The sequence below is a fragment of the Saccostrea cucullata genome, unplaced genomic scaffold (assembly GCF_032062105.1).
Source record: "Saccostrea cucullata isolate Sc308-1 unplaced genomic scaffold, CSIRO_AGI_Scuc_v1 ctg252, whole genome shotgun sequence".
In the NCBI taxonomy this organism is placed as follows: domain Eukaryota; kingdom Metazoa; phylum Mollusca; class Bivalvia; order Ostreida; family Ostreidae; genus Saccostrea; species Saccostrea cuccullata.
The window spans coordinates 18,562-40,809 of NW_026928618.1; the positions used below are offsets into that span (position 1 = coordinate 18,562).

A 22,248-nucleotide genomic window follows, 5' to 3' on the forward strand; every position below is an offset into this window, starting at 1 on the left:
GGATTTAGTAATGTCATACATGTATGTATGTATGTCAGTGTGAAAGGCAGTAAAATACAATACATCTATATTTAACAGAATCTTGAGTTAAAGATTATTTAACTTGTGAAAATTCCATGCTGGTCATTCATAACCTTTTCCAATAAGGATGTCATTTGAATGTTTACTTTACAGTGATTGATCCCTACACAGGAAAGCTTCTGATTTAAGCTGATTTCTTGTACATGTATAACACGAACGTGTTTGATTGATAAATGAGAATGAGTTACACGTCGAGAAAACGAAAAACTCTCGTACTTAATTTGGAAGAAAGCAGACAACATATTTCCGAATAAATTTTTTTTGCGTTTTCCAATCGATATGGCAAGACCCAATATCTTGTACATTATTAGTATTCGTTTTGTTGAACCGGAAGAAACGAAAGTAATGATTGGAAATCATGCCCTCGTTAGATTAGTTATCATTCAATATATAAGGCCAAATGTCTTCAAACTCCTTTTACTGTTGTCAATGAAATCTTGAGGGTTATCCTATCTCTTTCAATACGGAGACTTTGCTTCGAATTCATTAGGCGTGATTATAATGATTTCGTTTTCCGGTGCAAAGACCTACTCTCAGCAACTTTATATTGATTCTTTAAAAAACTATTATTTTTAGGATCAGTCTTGGCTACCATCTGTTGTATCGAAATATAATGACATTATGCAGTCAATCTTACCAGCGATAAACTGCAAAGTGACGTGAAACTAGATAGATATTGTAAGGAAAGTGAAAAGTCAACACTCTGACTATCGATAAATGTGTATATCTGTATTTGATATGTTATTTACTGTTGAACGTCGACCTCTTTTGTTTTACAAGTTCAGAAATAAGCAATTCTCTTTATCGTTGGATAGGGTATGTCACAAATTCCTATAAATATGCAAATCCGCGTGAGATCTCCCTTCATTTGCATATTTTTAATTATCAGCACTCCTGTAATTATTGAGGATGTTAACTGTCAAGGAATAAGTTCTCCCAAGGTTCTTACAGAATCCCCCTATGTGAATCAGAACAACTCGGACGCTCACCGAAGCGCAATCAACACAGATCAAAGTGCGGCAATTAACGCTGATATCCCTCCGCTGCGGTTTCCTAAATTTACACACACCCGTGTTTATGACGGTGTGAACTTTGCTAAGAATGACAGCAGGATGTTTAACCTAACTGAGCATCAGTTTCTGTGTTTCAATTTGAGCAAAGCTCCTAAAGGTAGGAACGTTTATTCTTTTAAAAATATTGAAATTTTTTTTTTGAAAATGTATAATCCAAAAACTATTTGCATTATATGTTTTTAAATACTTCGTTGTGAATTTCCCGCGAAATTAAGATAGAGATATATAAGGGAGAGAAAAGATAGAAAGGCTGAAATAAGTGTTAACTGCATGTGTTTTTTCGTTAATATCCTATCTTTTTATGCGTGAAATGAGCGAGAAAAAGTTGTAAATTTGTACCTCCACTAATGGTATCACCAAGCCAAAATAAAAGAGAAATAGGTGTTTTTGCAAATCTGAATAGACATATTTACTTTAATTAAAAAAATGTTTTTTTTTCTTTTAAATTTCTTTTGATTATATAGTTTGCAATATGTGAGTTTTATCGCTATGCTCGAATGCATCCCTTAAAAATTAAAATATAAATATTAACCCGTTTTAATCAAACTCGTTTTCAGATAGATAGATACATGTATATCTTTATATAAAAATTTACAGGAAATACTCCATTGTCATTGAGAAGAAAAATATTGATTATATGACAGAGACAGAGATTTGGTTCTTGATTTGAAAATTTTCGTAATTGAAGTTAATTAATTTGGATCGATAGGTTAACAAGAGTCACAGTTAACTCTAAGGTGTATCCAACTTGCTGAAAGATTTTTTTGAAATAAAAAATCGATTAAAAGATTATAGAAAATGATTAAGTGTAATTAAGTACATGAAAACGACAATAAGTCACCAATCATTGAGGTCTTAACTTCATTGACAAAAGACGTTTCTTTAATTAAATTTTGACCTTGTTGTTCCTAAATAATCCGATTTAAGGATTTCTAAATAACCGAGTTTTATTTCATATTTTCCGCACCATGGCTTTCTATCCCTTTATATAATATTAAGTCACAATTCCTCCATTTTTTAAAATATTCTTTAACCATTTGAAAGATGACCAGCCTTAGATAAAAATGACAATCAAATACAATTAGGTCAAAGTAAATGTACCGTGACCGGACATTAAAACACATTAAAAAAGAAAAACATATATTGGGATAATGATAAGTATCTTTTAAGAGGGCATCAGCGTAAAAAGTGCGTATTCGCCATTTACTTGTGTTAGATGTCGAAAATGTATAAAATTGGATTATTTTTGTATCATTCAGAGCCAGATATTTATTTTAGGGTGCTCAGGATACGATGAACAGAAGTAATTGAAAATGGATCCTTAGTCCTTGAAATAATGTAGATGTACGACGTCGTCGTTAAGATAGAATCTCTTCCTTTCATCCCTATGCTTAACGCATCAATAATGTGCATCTTCGATGCACTTCTAATATACCTCAAAGGAGTTCAATTCTATTATCGATGGCATACATCTGCGGTAGAAATAGAAACTATCTTTTTAAAAAGGGATATGACGAAAAGGATGACATGCTAGATCTCGGAATATCTCTGCTTTTTTTTTTAGCAAAATGCACCGAAATAAAGAAATGTTGCAATCCTAAATTAATATTCAGACTTATCCCATCAGAAACACTTTAGCTTGAAATAATTAACTGTAATATGATAAATTTTTACAAAAGAAATTCAAAATTTACTTTCAAATTTAAATTGCTCTTTTTCATCCTCTCCAACTCATACATAAAAATTTTGATACGAAAGTGAATATATGATTGTATGTTTAATCACAATTTAATTCGCAAAATTCACATCATTGAGATGGAACTTAGGAGACATTAAGTCTTGATATCTCAGAAATCAAAGAATTGTAGTAAATCCTGTTGTAAGCTTTTTAAAATAATAATAGTAATCTATTGTAAATTTTCGTGTGGAATATAATTTTTTAATATAGTATAATTCAGGTATAAACTTTTAATACCAAGTAGCTAGACACAATATCTTTACAAAAATTGCTCATCGGAAAAAATATCAAAGAAAATTGGCATGTGATTAAATTGTCACAAACATTTCAGAATCGCGTAAAGAATTATTTCATCCGAAAGAAAAAGTGATTAATCACTGAAATAAAGATAGTCTCAAAAAATAAACTACTTCAAGTCAAAATCTTAGTAGAAAATACCATTAATCGTCAACTAGATATGGCTTATGACCTCATGGACCCCCTTTTACATGTTTTACAAGTAACGATCGACTGTCAATTAAGGTTCTTTACATACACAAAAATGGGAGCCTTTGAGGATTTTCAACAACTTACTTACAGTTGTATATACTGCTTCTTAATAGACAAACCTGAACATTTTTATTATCGTGATTGGTTTGGAACATACTTCGAAAAGCAAACGACACTTTAACATGCCATTTTGAAATGAGAAAATGGTCACAGTGTTACTCGATCAGAGATAGTCAATTAGTAAAATTGCAATAATCAAGATAGTCCAAAATTCCGAAGAGACAAATTATATACATACATGTAAAGTATAAAGATAATCGTCAGTAATCATGCTCAAAGTTCATCAAATCTATACAAATACAGAGCAGAGCAAACACGGACTTCTTTTAAAAATCAGAGGTGGAATCAGGTGTCATGGGGGAATAAGCATCCCCTGTAAACCGGTCACACCGACGTGTTTCCCTGTCATCGTAAACAAAAACAAATCGTAGATTATTCAGTGTAAAAACAATTCTGCCCTTACAACTTGTATGAAGAACGAAGGCCAATCTTCGTTGCAATAAAGGACTTTAAAATAAGGTCAATGCATCAACGATTTAATCTGTGAAATGAAAACAAAACTGTTGATATCCCAGTTTTATCGACAATATGCATATCCCACTGGGTAAAGCAATCAATGTTAATATCTATATGTATGTCTGTGGTCATATGTTCCTTAAATTCGAAATCTGGTAAAAACGGTTCTTTTTCCTTCGTTTTTGTTGTCTTCCAAAGTATATAAGTTTAATTAAATGATTACAGAAAACGTAAGTAAAACAGAAAAGTGAAGTATGCCAAATAAAAGTTTTTCACGTTTGTAAGGAACCAACTTCAGCAACGGCATCTTCCCAATACAACCACGCAAAGTTTGTGCTCGCTAACTGCAGATGATAATTAAAAGGGCCGACTCCATTACAGTTTATGTGTTCATCATTGTAGATGCCATGGTGAAAAAAGTATGCATTCTGAATCGCATTTTTTAATTCTAAATAAACACTTCTTTTTCTATCAAATATAAAAATATTCCTACAGATAAACCATTATATATATGCTACAGTATAAAATTTAATATTCAATTTACCAGCCATCTGTCGCAGTGTGTCTCATACTACTGAAAATAATCTTAAGTATCAATCTATTGCACAGAAAGACATCCTATCAGCAACCCAAGGTGATCGGAAAAAGCATTTTTAGAAATTGAAGTGGTTTTTTTAATAGAATCTGAAATTGGCGAAAGCTTGTTTGCCTTCTTAAAATGCATTTATATTTCTGCACCCTTCAAGATGAGAAGGGTGTGTCCTGATTCCATTTGCGTGTTCCATTAGCAATGGTCCGGAACAAAGTGTCAGACTTGCTTAATTTGCTTCATTTTAAGCGTAATTTGTTATATCCCTTCTGTTTACAATAATTTTCTAAAACCACGGGGAACGCAAAATCATCTCGCTGTCAGGGCGAAATCATTAAAAGCTTGTTCACTATAAACGTGTTTTACTGTGTATATATATTTTTTGTTTATATATTGTTACTATATCAGACAATGTGAATAATTGAAACTGCAATAATCAAGATAATTATGTATATAACATGAGGACAATGGTCAGTAATTATGCTCAAAGTTCATCGAAACTCTACAAATCCATAGCAGAGCAAACACGGACTTCCTAAACATCAGAGGTGAATCAGGTACCATGGAGAGTTAAGCATCCCCTGTCATCCAGTCATGATCGATACGGGTCCCTATTATTGTAAACGAGTTATTCATAAAAGTTATTTGTATGAAAAACGACAGTCAACGTTTGACGAAATGAAGTACCGTTTTTGCTGACAAGGTCAATGTATCGACCATTTTATATGTGAAATGTTGACTTAATTTAAACGAGACAGTTGATATCCCTGTTTTATCAACTTCACGCAACACCCACTTGGTAAAGCAATATTATCTACATCTATATTCATGTCTGTGCTCATATATATTCCTAAAATTCGGAATCTTGCATAGAGAATTATTTTTCCTTAGATTTTGTCGTCTTCCAAAGTATATATAAAGCTTAATCAAATATCGGACAAGTAAGGGTAGAGAAGGCAGAGAAGTGAAGCATGCTAAATAAAAGTTTTTCGCGTTTGTTACCAACTTCGGTATAGACTTCTCCCCATATAACCAGAGCTTCTGCTCGCTTACTTCAGATTAAACTCCAATACGTCGTATAGCTTCTTCATTTTACATGCCATGGTGAAAAAAAGGATGAATTCTAAATCGCATTTTTAATCTTAAATATGAAACACTTTCTTTTTTCATCAAGTATAAAACATATTCCTACAAATAAACTAGTATGAATAAGCTGCAGTATAAAATTGATATTCAATTTACCATCCATATGTCGCAGTGTGTGTCATTCTAGTGGAAAAAATCTTAAATATCAATCTATTGCGCAGAAAGACATCTGAATAGCAACTCAAGGTGATCGAAAGATGCATTTATGATATGGAAGTGTCTTTAATAGAATGAACGTGGTGGGGACATTTTTGCTTTCTTAATAATTTTATTAATTTAAATTTTAAAAGATATTCATTTAAATTTTAAAAATTTAAATTTCTGCATGAGTAGCGTCTATAGGTACCATTACTAAAATGTATCATTATTAATAGTCTGGGGCCCGTTTTACAAAAGGACTTACGACTTAAGATCCAAATTTAATTCTTCTTATAACTTTTTAATAAACATTATACAGAAAATTATTTTAAGGATATCCGATCCTCAGCTAGGAAGGAACTCCAAAAATTAATATTTAATTTGAAATGCATCAAAATGATGCTTGAATAGGAATTTTTTTCATGCAACAATTTTCATTTTATTCATCTTTATAAGATTCAAGGTTTTTGGAAGTCTTAGAAAAAGTCTCATAAAAGTTGACATTTGTACCCTATAAAAGGAAAAAAAAATTAATACAGTTTTAGAGAAATAAGATTTTCTTGAATCCAGCCTTAGATACCAATGCGTATTAGCTTGATATGAAATAAAAAGTGATTTGTGGTGTCTTGCAATGATTGCAAAAGCCTTTTACACTATGCGTTATAGAATACATGAAGGAAATAGAAGACAAAAAATACCAAATAAGTATAAAAATCATGACAATTTCTCTGAATGCCTATCGTTTTTTAACCTAAAATATATTTGTTGATCAATTTGCAATTAGAAAATGCATTGCTGATATTCCAATTCGCTTTTTCTGCAAAAATATTGGAGATTTGACAATTTTCCCTATATAATATGATTAACTTTAATTGTTAACTTTAAAGAAATACTGTGGTAAATTTGCATAACTTTGTGGATTCAGGGATACTTTTATGAGTATTTTTGATTACTTAACTGCAAATTTTATAAACCCGAGGATCGGACTACCTTAAACTTTTAAAAAGGAATGTGGTATGATATTTTTACACAAACAATTTCAAAGAGAAATATTAAATTTGCAAAATGTTACAACAATCTGAAGTTTTTGGACTTAGTCGTAAGTTCTTTTGTAAAACGGGCCCCTGGCCTTTTGTGTCGGACTGTTTTGCTTTGTTATAAGTGTAAGTTGTTAATATACTTTTCAAGTCGTTGGAAATGTAAATCACCTCGCTCTTAGAGTCAATTCATCATAAGCCTTTTTACTTTTAACGTTTTTTTTTTTTACTGTATCAATGTTTTTGATTAACTTGTTTTTATTACATCACCTGAACTGAAAGCTCAGGTGACCTTTTCTGATCAAATTTTGTCCGACATACGTCTGTCTGTAAACTTTCCACATTTTCGACTTTTTCTCCAGAACTGCAGAACCGTCAAACTTGCCACAAAGCATCCCTGTGTAAAGGGGATTTAAATTTTTTCAATGGCAGATAATTAAGTGAATTTGCTGGCATGTTTTTAAAAGCTTCTCAAGAACAACTGTTTCAGGAAAGATTAAACTAATGTGGAAGCATCCTCATGTAGTGTATGTTCAAATTTGTTCAAATTATGACACCCGGGGTAAGGCGAGGGCACAATGGACGATCAAGGTTTTACATAGGAATATACAGAAAAAATCTTTGAAATCTTTTTTTCAAGTCAGGATTGCTCATGTTTATATGGAAACATCCTCAGGTAGTGCTCAGGAGAACGATGTGGCCCACGGGCCTCTTGTCTTGGTAAACGATCTTAATTATTTGCTGTTGACTACTCTCAAATTTTTTTGTGGTATGATCTGAAACCATCGAGTAAGACAGTGAACAATATGTCTCTAACAAATTTCAATATTTAACTATATATACTAACTAAATAAATATACTCGTATCTTGCTCTTTGTAAGTAACCACATATGTTCATCTTAAAACGGATTATTAATTTTAGAAAACGCTTGTGAAATAAAAAAAATGGAATCTTAATTTTTTCTTTTACAATGATATTATAATGTGTTATATGTCTGATTTTGTAGTTTTCTTGATATTCTAACTCTTACATTGTATCGATTCTAAATCGTCTTTCACCCTTAAGAAAGAAGTGTGTTTGAGAAAACGATAACACTTCACAATGTATTACTCCTTTTACAATACATTGTTTAGCAACATTTCATTTGATTTCTGTACAATCATCGCAGTTCAGTCCGCTGACATGTCGATTTTTTGAACTGTGTAGAAAAAAAATCATCAGTAAGATGTATTGCTCGATAATACTTAAGATGAAAAACGGCTATTCAGTAAACTGAAATGTGACGGAAAGATTATAAACACAGGTCTTTGATATTCTGTCCCCTCTTTGGACCTTTCAGTGACCAGTTGACTGAAAAGTCCAATTTCATTTTGTGATTTGTGGCGACATGGTTGATCAAAGTATATATATCAAACAAAATTACTAATAAAAAAAATAAATACTCCTGATATGTCAAAGAGTCAAAGATTGTAATATGTCATCGACTGTTAATTCTGTTGTCAATAGCTTCCTTGAATTATAGGGGTGAGAGGGGGCACCACAATAACTCGATTAAGTTAATACAATATCTTCTTCGAAATCAATATCAATGAAAATATTGATCCGTTTCTCATCACCTTTTCTCTGCGTTGATTGCTTTGATATAATCTTTCTCCTTTGGACATTTCTTTTCTATAATTAGAATTCCTTTCCTCACCCATTTATTGAAGAACTATTTTCAGATATCAAATATGACCAGACAAAACGTATTAAGAAATAATTATATCGTGTCCCTCTGTGTACAAATTGAGATATCTTTCATGTGGTAAATTTTGAATTAACTAGGATTTATCATGTAAATTTTGAATTAATTAGAATTTTTTATGTACATTTTAAATTTACTAGGATTTATCATGTAACAAGCTTTGATCCCCCTAACTAATTCAAAATTTATAATTAACCTGATTTATTTTTTGAGTTGATGTTATACTTGCTGTGTCGGTAACAGCTTTCTTTTGATAATTTTCTTTTTGTCTCATGCGTCCCTTGTTTCTTTATTTTCTTTATTTTTTTATTTCTTCTAACTGGAAAACATGACTTGATACAGGTTTTGGGCTCCGGAGATCTTTGAACCGTAAGTTTTGAAAAATTGTAGTTAAATTATTGAACAACTGATAGACTGGTACATTTGGGAAAAATACAAGTTGTAAAACTTTGTGATATATTGGTATTTCTGTAAACGTCAATTGTTATAGAAAACATAGCATAAAAAGCATTTGATATCCTTGCAAGATATTAAAGACCACTTCCAATTTCACTTCATTATAATAAGCATTGTAATCTAAGGATAGATTAAAGGAAATTCATTTCTATAAAATGTGATTTTAATTTTCCTTTATGGGGTATAAAGGTTCAAGGCATCGAGGAACTTTGGATGATATTAAAGATGAAAATTACATGCAATGAATATTTTAAATTAAAAAACATTTTAAATAGATCGTAACTTTATGGCAGTTGCCATAGAAATCAACAACATTTAAATTCTTAATTCGTGAAATAAGAATTAAACCGCCCTATTGGTATATAAATTATGTCATTATTACGATTGCTTGATATTTTTTAAACCTTTGTGTGAGAGTTTTACTGATTTTACTGGATATTTAGTTTATAAGTTGATGATTTATTGCTCATCTTTAAGTTGTATTATCAAAATGAGATAATCAATCAACGTATATTTTAAGAGTCATAACTGGTTTTCCTAAGAAAAATAGAACTTCCATGGACCCTTAACATTTATTTTATTTTTGACATTGCTACTGAAATTGGAACATCTTTTTTATTTTGAAAATTTCCCCTTCAATGACAAAAATAGACGTTAGACGGAAACAGCTAAAATGAATTCATATTTTTCATGCAAATACATTAATTTGAAGATAGTATGGCATGTAAAAGATGTAGAGAAAAGAAACGTTTAAAGAATGAATTATTGAAGTTAAAACCAATACGGAGAGGGACTCGTAAGTTGAAAGAATTTGTTTCCAATCCTTTTGATTTATTCAATAAAATATGTTCAAAACAAAACCAATACAAACCGATTGATTATTAAGGGTACAATGTACCATTATATTTTCCTTTTCTTTTTATATATAATCATAGCGCAACTTTGCAGATTGTGGGCAAAATATAAGATTGTCATACATGCAATTTTGTCTTTTAAATAGCTGAACGCAAAGCAAATTGAAGAGTTGTGCATTTTTCATACTTTTTGAATGCAATATGGAGATGACTATCAGTCTTCAAGCCCAAAAGTCTACTCAAACAATACAAAACAGGAGCAGGGCAAACACGGTCCTCTAATACATCTGAGGTGGGATCAGGTGCCATGGAGAGTAAGCATTCCCTGTCGATGGGTCACAACTGCAGTGTGCTCCTTGTCAAGATCGCGCAAACGGTAAAATAGAAAGTTCGATGTGTAAAAAGTGGCCAAATAATTAGTACAATGTATGAAAAAACGTCATCATTTGACTTAATGATGAATTATATTTTCTGATAAAAACATTGTATCGACCTTCGACTTAACTTCATCTGAATGGCTTAATGGTGATTTAAGATGTTGGAATCGGTGCCAAATCCTAACGTTTATAATTTGTTGTATTAACGTACAAGAAAAGACATCATTAAAATAAATGGAGATAACAAACAATAGTTAAGCTGAAAAGTCCACTAAATAAAGCAAAATTGGAGCAGAGCATTAATTGAGAGCAAACAATACCGCAAAAATATCGGAGTTGGGATCAGGTTCCATGGAGGAGTGAGAATCTCCTGCCGAATTGTCATCACACCCGCTATGTGCTACTTGTCATAATCGGGCAAAAATGGAGAAATCCGCTCCACAATTCATTGCATATGTATGGCTCAATAATTAGTATTAAAAGCGTCAGTCAGCAGTTGACTTTATGATAAAGTGCATTTGCTAACAAGACTTGACTCTTCTTGTGTAAGCAACTTGTTCGAAAATAATTTACCTCGTTTTAGAAATTGGTGATATGTATTTTTAACATTCTCTCGCATATCGAATCAACTGAGAGATATAAGTCCCGTATGCAGGGGATGAAGGCATATTGTTAGGGGAAGCTAATATTCATCAAGGTTGTTAGATTGCCATTAATGTCTTTATCAATATAAATCTCTAAAAATGAGACAGATGTGTTAGACGCTTAATGTTTGACTCCCTTGGTGTAAAAAGCAGTCGCTCGTCCACCATTGCAGATCACAACAGTCTTTGTACAGGTTATATCCACATTTGCAGAACTTGGTTCACATAGGGTCATTTTCAGCCCTGTAAATTTCTTTATAAAATGAAACTGCTTTGTTCATTTGACAATGCTTTAAATATCATATTATATTATGGATAGACCTGTTAAAATTGACGTAATATTCTCGATATCAAATGTAGAGTGACGTCATGAATTACGCCGTTTTTCCAATTTATATTTTAAAATTCTTTTAATTCGGCGTTTCATAAAAGTATTTTATGTTATATTGCATTAATTGCAACCGCTGATCTAATATATGCAACTATTTAATGATTAAACTATTTTTAAAGATTGGAAAACATGTTTTGTCGAGAAGCGTGTTCACGTTTTTTTCTTTGCTAAAAGTACTCAAAATGACTATTTTTTCTTAAAAAAAAATTCACAAGGTTTGTTTTCCAATACCTGTTCTTTCACATCAGGTAAATAAATTAAGACAAGATTATAGAATGCTAAATTTTTTTAATGGCAAAATGTCATATTAACTGTGTTTTATATCCCAAGCTGGATAAAGACGCATAAAATAATAATCAATTGTCCAGAATCCCTAGCTTTTGCGATATAGTAGATCAATTACCAGCATCCCACTATGCCTAGTTTATCAAAATATATATCATTATCTGATAACAAATTACTGTATGTCTGTAAGAAAAAATCCCTATATCCTTAATACCCCGACGTGACCTCCTAATATGTCAGTATTGAATAATATGATATGGCATTGGAATTTTTGTCCCGTTACAATGCTAGTATTTATGCTTTTATTCCTTTATGCTTATTAATCTTAAGATTATGCTGATTTGATGTTGATAACTTGGATTAAGGTCAACGGAAGTAGATCGACACAATTACAAAAAGACGCATTGCAATTCCAGTAAAAAGACAAATTTACCAAAACTTAATATAAATATTTAATACTGCTATTTTTTCTAGATAAAAAAGACCTTATCTAAATAATTCTAGGACACATGTCCCCTGCATAAAGAATAATTGTAAAGAAATGTTTGTTTTAACATCAATTTGAAATTTCATGTTGAATTCTGGTCAATCTTCAAAACAGGATGCTTTTCTCCGAAACATTCTATATCAAGGTCAAGACCGCAAGGTCATTAACCTCGACACTTTACCAAAAAATGTATTAATATATTAAGTATCAGAACTCAACGTTTGATGTTGATGTATGAAGAGGCGTAAGGCAAAACAGATTTATTTTCTTGTGGCTAGTCAGAGGAGATGCTCCAGTTTACACAGTTTGCTTCTCGAGTACTTTTTGAAAAGTTATTGTTGAATATAAGAAATGCCTCTAAGAATTAATGCCTGCAGTTGGCATGGATGACAGAACTGTATGCCGGTTTTACTTTCCGATCTTTTTCTCTTTTTTGTAGCCTTTCATTTTTCTATTTTACCTTAACCTAATTTCAATGAATACTCATTTACTTTTTTAACAAACAATCTTTCAAAATATGGAATCGAATTTGAATATAATATTTCATATATTGTTTTGAACTTTCATAAAATAAGAGATTTCGATATTTTTGTCCTTATACTACTTACTATATATATAAAGTTTTTATACTTTCCTCCTCAAAAATAAAATTAGTTAGATTTAAAAAAAATATGGAGGAATTTGTTTAACATTAGACCACCATTAGAAAAGACGATTTTTTTCACTAAGTAGGTTTTCAAAGAAAATTAACAATATGACCACGTCTGTGTAAGAACAGATCAATACCTGATGATACTGTGTTCTAATACAATGCCATAGTGATCCGTCACCTTACCCGTAACGTGATGGAATTTCCTATTGGCTGCAATACACCCACACCCACCCAAACACACCCTCCCTCAGTCACACACACCCTCAAAGAGAGAGAGAGAGAAAGAGATAATTTTTTCCGTTTAAACATGTGTACATGTCTGTTTATCGAGCTTTATTGAGACATAGTTATATATTCGCTAACGTTCACGCTTAAAACGGAGAGAAATTTGGAAACCCACGTGTGCTCGAGTCTTCATTATACTTCAGTGATAAAAGAAATTTCTAGTGCTCTCGCTTCTGAAAACAGACTCCTACAAGAGTAAATTTCACTGAATTTTTAAGCAGGACGTTGGATCTTTCAAAAACTTAATACTGGTAGTATATATAGGTGTAAGCTAAAAATCAAAGCATTCAAAAGATTCAGAATGAAACAAAGTTTTATCTTAAAAAGAAGATAAAGTCAAAGAAGAATTCAGAATATTATATCACAAGAAACCTTTTTGGTTGATAAAAAGGATACATTGTTTAAAGTTATAATAACGTGATATATAAAAGAGGGTTCAAAATAATTTTTGATACAATATGTAGAATAAGAGATAATTGCCTCTCTATTTATGCGATAAAAGAGAAAAAATGTGGGTAAAGACAACAGCATTTCTTAAAGTTGAATTTGATCGAGATTATTGAAAGGTCCTGTTGTGTCTTTTATTTCGAGTCTATTGACATACCGTATAAGTGGAAATTTTAACGAGACGCAAATTTAGCGATTTGAATAAAAAATTTTAAAGCATGTTATTTTGATTTATCGAGCTATTACAAATAAAATGCGATTAATTTGACGATATTCAATTTTGCAAATCATTGTGAAATATTAATGCGCTAAAAAACGATACGGTATAAATTGATTAGATGTGCTGAGCATTTTTCACTCATATGGAGACGTCTTCGGTCAAGATTTGTTTTCAATTGATCAATGTTGGCCGTCTTGAAACATTTAGAAATACATGACTTTCACTTCTGATACATGTAGGTGGCCTTGTTATTTGTTCTTAGGTTCCTAGCCTCTACGAAGCAATGCATATATACTATGCTACAGTGAACGGTATATAATTGAATAAAAAATAACTATTGTCATTTGAAAAAAAAGGTCACCTGTTTATTAGATATAAAAGTTTTCTGTCATCACCAGTTTCCTTAATATCCATTGGTTTTTTCGAAACGTTCTGTTAATTAGAAAAAAAGAAAACATCAGCTAATAAGCTCTGGCATACAGTCATTCATATAGATATCAAGAAAAAAAAATAACCCTTTCGATTTTGCTGTCATTTGCAGGAGATTCGATACAAATATTTGTATGCTATAAGATACAAGAAATACCATTCTCTGAAGAGAATTAGAATCTAATTAAGGATCAAATTAAAGAAAGAAATGTTTACATCTAATGCCTGTTCGATAAGATACGGCATATTGTAAAGATTTACTCTAACAAAATATAGTAGTCATTGATATTAAAGAAGTCCGCAAGGGAAAAAAGACTTAAAAGATGAAGCAGATGTTTCCTCCGCAAAAACAATTTTGTCACCTCTAAAATGCAAAAAGAAAGGTCATTTTTTAACATTTTGTGACATTTTTGTGAAATGTCAAATAAAGTGTAGTCTATGTTAAGTAACTATCACAGCAAGAACTCATGATAAAATCATTGGCGTTATTGTATAAGTATAACGCTAAATAACAGTACGTCAATGTATCAATCAATAGAACCAAGAAGTTGCAAAAAGGAGAGAAAAAAAAGATGACAAATGGCTTGTGAGGCTATCTAAGAATTTGCCTTTCCATCGTATGTGAAAAGTAAAATATAGAAAGTCATCTCGGATCGTTGTGAATGTGGATTCCAAATCAAAAACTTTAAAATGTTTTGTTTTCCACAACGTGACCATTTTGTTGTCTACTACAGCATAATGTCACTTCAAAGTATAACAGAGACGGGATCAGGTTCCGTGGTTTAGGAAGCACCCCTGTTTACATCAGTCTTGTAGTCCTTGTCATTCTCGGGTAAAAAAAGAAACTCTAGGCACAGAGACAAATTCTATCTAACATACATTTTATCTACTGAAACAATGTTTTTCAAATCTTACTGATTCAATAACAAGGGATGTCCTAAAATTCTTACGAATACAAACGCAGACTTTTTCTTTCTTTTCTGTATAATAAAATGTCAGTGTTTTTGGCGGGTCTTTTTAGTCGAACTTTAACGGATGCATTTGTTTCAAAGAGCAGAGCAAGTTGAAGTCCATTTTCTCTTTTTATTTGTACAGAACTTCAGCTAACCTTATTAATTGATCAAGTACTTCTATGCATTTGGGAATCTCAATGAAGCTTCTATTAGGGTCTTTTTCGTAAATATACGCTATAGAACATGTTCCTAATTGTCCAGCACTTTAACACACCTTATTAAGCGATCAAGTACGTCTGGTCTGCTGAGAATACCACAAATAATTGGACATTTGGTATTCAGTGACTTTCATTCGACAATGACCAATGAATGAAGATTTATTGTCAGGAATTACCCTGGAATAATTGGTCGTGTCTGTTCATAATAAGAAAACTTATAACTCGCTACAAAAATTTGATTTATAGGAATGCTAAAATACATTAAAGAGGACATTTCCGGGACTTTAAATTACTTTCTCAATGAAATTCCAGAAATAATGATGAAAGAAAAGAAGCTGGCTTCTAAGTGTCAAATGGCCAATTACTTCTTACCAGCAAAAGACTAGAGAAACAAACCTCCAGTGTTAAAGTTGACAAATTTCTAATCACCGTGTCTGGATTCTTCGTTTAAGTTTAATCTCAGAGGAGAGCTTCAAGGTTTCTTGGTTGCTAGTTTCTTGGTCACAAGGGATCTTTTGTTTGAACCCTGTCCGTAACTGACCAAAAGCAATAAGAAGGAATTGCTCCTTTGTCGAGCATTTGGCACCTTAAATTTAAAGTTATGAGTCTTTCAGGGAAGACTTTGAAAACCAAGGCACTGTGTCACGGCAGTAGTTGGCATGATAGTGTTTGATGGTCAACTTATTTTTAATTTCTCAGTTTGGTGACATTTTACAATCACTTTTTTGTTCTTGGCTGATAAAGAAATCTCTTGGGCAGAAATACAAAAATAAGGGGAAAATGCGACAAATTGACGCTTTTCCAACGAATTCCCATAAGGTCCAATAGTAAAATTTTAAAACTTTTGGGATGTCTTAAGAAATCAGGACAGTTAGCATTCGATTTTTTAATCTTAAAACAATAAATTTTACAGTAAAAATTATTTCAAGAATTTTATTTAAAATCTCTGAGATACCGGTACATGTAATTAGATTCACTTTCGCCTCTTTCGACACAAATTGTTAATAAAATTAGGTCGCAATAAAAATTACAGAAAATGTTCTTAAGTTTAACAAAGTAAAATTTGATTAGAGTTAAAGTGATGTAGACAGACTGTAAGAGGTAATTCTAGTTGATAGATTGATCGTATTTGTTTTACGTCCCATTCGAGAATTCTTCACTCATGTAGAGACGTCAACATACACTGGTGAAAGGCTTCAAATTTTGACCTTTACTCAGCACTCAGGGCCATTAAGCAGAGAGGGTTCTTTATCGTGCCAACGCCTGCCATGACACGGGACCTCTGTTTTTAAGGTCTCATTTGAAGGACCCGCAACTTTCATTTCAAGTGCCGAGCGCATGGCGAAGGAACATTAGCTTCCCATTTTTTTATCGACTTAAGCCAGTTGCGGCCGAGGTTCGAACTCACGACCTCCCGATCACGGAGCGAGCGCTCTACCGACGTCGACTGAGCTACCATGAACGGTCAACCTCAAATAAAAAGTTAACAAACAATACCAAAAAGGTCACATTACTATTGAGTGGCCCAACTGTAACTTATCTCTATATACTTTTATGAAGTATTAACTGGTAAAGTTTTAGTGATAAAATGTTAAATAAACTTTTTTCTATAAATCTGAAGTATATAACAGTAAATATTTGACCCCAACTCTTCTCTCTAAAATACCTTTAAAATAAAAAGCAAACAGTAGTTATTGGCCATATTAATTTTAAAACATCCTCATTTGGTGAAGATTTTAGTTTGTACCAATCAAGTCAAGAATGAAATGATTGCCTTTCAGATGAATCTAAAACAAATTTGGTTATTTTTAAGATTAAAGTTTTTGAAATATACTTTAATAATCCGACAGTTGGTTCTCACGATGAGGTTTTTTTTATTTAATGCATGAGTATACATAAAAGACAGACACAAATAGGTTTGATTATCATTTTATGAATATTTTAAGTTGAATCCCAGTCAGAATCTAGTTTGCATCGAAAAAAGAGTATTAATTAAGATGGTTCAAAGCAGAGTCTTAAAGTACTTGTAACACTGATTGTATAAGGAAAATGTGATTGAAAAGATTGAATATAAATTATACATCAAAGACAAGATGAAAATACAAGGAAACCTTTTAAGATGGTCCTGTATTACCACCTACCATTATATTTAATATTCCAGTTTCGAAATGATTTGTAATCTATTTTAAAATGTTTCTACTTGTAGAAATGCATTAGGTTTTATCGGAAGATACATCTGTTAATGAGGTTTGCGTGCGAAATCAGTAATATTGAAAAAAGATACAATAAATATTAAAAATTGGCCTTTAACAAACGACAATGCTATGCTTGATAATCAGTAATATTGTCTTAATAAAAAAGATATTGCATGAATAAAATAAATTTTTTATTAGTACATCTTAAGGTTTAATGCATCAGAGCGTAAATTTGTATATATGTAAAAAAAAAAAAAAAAGAAAAAAAAGTAAGGTTTAATGCATCAGAGCAATATGTGATTTTACGAAGGTAGAGAGAAAAATCATATAATTTATGTAGTTAATTGATTGATTGTATATTGTTTAATGTCGATAATTTTTCACTCACATGGAGACGCCACAACTTGCCGGTAGAGAGCAAAATTGGTCGTATACTAGGCACTCAGGGCCATTGAGCAGGGAGGGATCTTTATCTTGCTAGCACCTACTGCAAAACGGGACTCAGTTTATACTGTCTCATCCGAAGAACCGGTCCACACGTTCCATAGTGGGATTCGAACCCGCAACGTAATGATCAACTCCTTACTTCGCAACTCTAGAGCAGACGCTCTAACCACTGCGCGACGCAGATATAAAAGATTAACAGTTTTCCAGCAAAGTTCATGAAACAATACAAAAAAGGAGCAGAGCAAACAAGGACCTTTAAAACACCAGAGGTTGAATCAGGTGCCAAGGAGGAGTGAGCATCCCTGCCGACCGCTCATACCCGCCATGTGCCCCTTGTTATGATCGGGAAACAACGAAAGAAATCTGTCGACAATTCAGTGTGTAGATAATGTCACGTAAGTCAGCATTTGACACAGTGATAAATTATATATGCTAAAGAGGCCATTGAAAATTAATGCATGTTAATTCGTATTTAGTTTTTTTCTGTGCCTGAAGAAACATTATACTCGTCATAAATGTGTCGGAGGAAAAGGAAATTCAATATACTGGAGACTGTCAAATGGATTCAAGGTCATGTCTACTGCTTCTAGAGAGAAAAACTGAGAAGAAACTACAACAATGAGATTAACAGTTCAATCAATCTTGTTATATCTTCAAAAGGAGAGTGGTTCTGTTATAAAGAATGCAGAAGAGTCACGAAGAAAGATTCAAAAGTTTTTTTTCTTATTCATATATGTGAGGTTAAATTGCTGAGTAAATCAAAAGACAATTTTTACAATGTTTCAATATATACAACGAATATGTACACAAATAAAATTAGCTCTACTTATTTGGAATGTAGCATTTATATCCTGTATTCATTGTGGTTAAATAAGTATAAGAATATCCTTTCTTGGTATTAGGAGGTTATGCATATATGTCATCGTTAATGAAGTCTCTTGACTTGTAGATTAGTATAGCTTTTTGTAGAAAATTCCGGCTTTATACACTGGCAAGGAACTGTTGAAGCGAAAGTTATCCGTCGTCTTTGTTCGACGTGGATCTGGAATAAGCAAATGTATTAAATTTTTAACCTTTGGATCCCTACATCTAAGAGAGTGTAACTCTTTCAGCGTAATTTTCTCAGCGGTGGGCAAAGTATAGAAAGAATTACCCAAACACTTTTATCTGCTATTTCGATCGAACCTTTGCGTGCTCTGTGTCTTTTATGTGCTTTTAATCAGTTAATCCAAAGTAAAGTCAAAACATTTCTTCACCTCCTTGAATATATCGGTCGATATTTACTAATGGGAAACTAATGATATTACATGTTTTTTTAATATAATATCGGTCTTCACTTTAACCTTCTTAACTTTGATTAAAAAAGAACCGAATTTGCTAAGCATAAAACATTAAGTAAATAAAAAGTTTTGTGGAACAGAAAGGGTAAAAAAAAAAGAGAATATACAGCAGCATTAGAAGAAGATAAATCTTGTTTGTTATATTCATGTAAATTTGCGTCTTTGTAAGAAGAATTTTTAAGGAGTTTCTTTGATTAAAGATACTAGTAAAACTAAGTTTGTTTTAAACACGGTAAAATTAGACTTAAAAGTAGAAAACATTAATGTATATGGTGTTTTACATCTCCTTATCATGAAAATTTTCCAAGGAAGCATTGATTTGCTGTTACCTAGCTTAAAATAATAGAAATTGACAAATTTTATGCTCCAGCAATCAAAACGTGTTTCTGACAATCTTTGTATACAATTTGGATCAAAATATCACCACATCGTATCAAGTTTGCTACACGCAGCAACTAGTAGATATTGATATAAAAAACATTGAAATAAAATTGAAAATGTGTAAATTAAAGTATGATTAACTTTCATTTTTTTCGCTCCTTTTTATCATCACTTTCAAAAGCGATTACATTTTTATATTGGTCATAATTATATGTCCCTCTTTCTAAATAAGCTTTGTACTTTAGTCCAAAATGGTCATCTAAAGTCAATTGCGTTATTCTATTCCAATTGGCAACCATTTTCCAAGGGGGTAAATAGAATGTTCATTTCTCCCAGAAGAAAATTAAAGAATATGACCATAGGGAAACCTTTACAATCAGAGGATAATAAATTCGATCATTAAGAGCATCCCCAAAAATGACCCTTTCTTAGCTCTGTCGCTTAGTCTGGACGTAAAAGAAAGAACCGCTTCGGTCGGGATCAATAAAAACGATCAGGGGATCGATTAGCTCTGTTGTTTGACTCCTCTTTAATTGTCTGCTGATTTAAAGCGTAAGCTTTCTTAGAAGGATTTTCCCGAGTGCGTTAAAGCACATCGAAATTTCAAGGATCTGAGAGAGCAATGCTAGAACTAAATAGAGTAATTTTTAAACGTTTTTTAAAATAAATATTACATCCGTCAAGATATTTTTTTATACATGTACATGTTGCGATTACACAAAAAATTAAATCATTGGCTTCTATAGCCTATATTTTTTTTTACTTTCTCTTAAAAACTCGTAGTAGTTTTAGTTACATGTAAACAAAAGATGTAATATTTCAGGTTCCTCAAATATTTATTTTGTATTTCTTCATGAGATATAAAGAAAATATTTTTAAAAAATTATCATTTTCTTGTGATATCCAAGCATACGATAAAATTGTATTGTTGAAAATTCAAGCAATTTCTCTATAGGAATATAAAGAAAACATCATTCTCTGATATCTTCTAAAATTGCATGGTAAGGTATCTCAATTTTTAATAAGAAGACTTGTTAAAGTAGCAATGTATACTTTAATGACAAATTCTTTGGGAAAATAATGCAAGAATATTAATGAGGAATGTGTCATCGTCTGACTTTAATATTAGTCTGTATATCTAATTTGCATACTGTGAAATCAGTTTGTGAGGGTTTCATTTTCATACATGTACCTCATATTACTTCTCACAAATACATCTAATAAAAGATTTGTCTGATGTACATCAATCCAGGGGCATTAATAGTTAGATTAGATAGATGTTATTGAGAAATGATTGTGATCATGAAATAATGAGAATGTGATTTCTGGAAAGCGGTTAACGTTTTTAGTGATCGTTTCTAATATTATTTGCAAAAGTATTTTTGTAGTAAAAATTAGAAATGAACGTGTCTTTAAGAAAATCTTCTATTACTATTACCGGTCGTCGTAACCTAAACGGTACGTGTAGAGCGCTCACCAAGAATTCCCACTCCTCAATGGTTTTGAGGTTTTAGAGTCTAAATTTGAAGCACTTTGTTGCTATATGGTGAAATCTCGTTCTCGTAAAAAGTTTTCTAACGTAATGTGAAACAACAGACAATCAATCAAATGAATCTGCTTTTTCATCATCTTTTTTTTCCTTTCAGACAAAAAATGTTATTTATTGGATTGAACATATTGGCCGTACGTTCAGTACTTATTATTTGAAATAAAGAGAGATACATGTAACATGTTTAAGTTGAATATATGTAAGTTATGAAATTTTGTGTACTTTTCAGTTACTTTTGTATTTATTTTTTCGTATATCTTAGCGTGTATCTGCAGAGATATACTTTAGGACACTTGATACCAACATACATTTATCAAAAAAGTGAAAAAAAATGAGTCCTTTTTATTTGAGTCAAATGAACAAGTGCGGATCTGTATAATGGGTTTTGAAGTTTCTTGAGGATGGTCACAGAAGGTGAAATTTTGAATATCAAACGAGGATCGCAATTTCTTAATACTTAAGACAACATTCATTTGCATAATTACAAAAAAGTAGGCCATAAAATATATACCAAACCAGGCATCCATTTAAGAATTAAATTCAGGTGTGTTTTAGGACCGAAGACATCTCAAAATATGAATTCAACGCTTATATTTACATTCTCGAATTATCCTTTATCATAATTGTTTATTTCGTTCATGTTTAATGTGAATTTAGCGCCCTCCGGTATTGTTGTGCTTAATTAACGTAATAGCCGTTCGTGACGTTGGAAAGCCGTTTGTGACGTTGGAAAGTTACATAACGAATAAATATTGCGATGGAAAAAAATGACAAATTAATTTTTAATGCACATTTGTTGTATTTTATGTTAATTTTAAAAGGATAGTTCTTAAAAATGAAATTGAGTCAAAGCAATATACATTTTGGTGTTCCTAAATATTGAAAATGCATGTAGTTCCTACTGTGTAGTCTACCGCGTTGTGACAAGGTTTTGCGTGTGTTATAGAAATAGACCCTTTCACGATAACTGCAGTACTACTCTTTTGAAGGGCAAAATGATATATTTTGGTGAAATATGACGTAAAA

The 22,248-nt window shown here is 31.7% G+C and overlaps 1 protein-coding gene across 1 annotated transcript in view; it reads left to right on the top strand.

Moving 5' to 3' along the window:
- The first annotated feature begins 731 nt into the window (after positions 1 to 731).
- Positions 732 to 22,248, top strand: part of LOC134278207 (corticotropin-releasing factor receptor 1-like) — a 50,685-nt gene continuing 29,168 nt past the window's right edge. Inside the window, exon 1 of the mRNA XM_062760525.1 lies at positions 732 to 1,251. Coding sequence (XP_062616509.1) covers positions 900 to 1,251 — 352 coding nt within the window. The 5' untranslated portion in view covers positions 732 to 899. The remainder of the gene's footprint in view (positions 1,252 to 22,248) is intronic.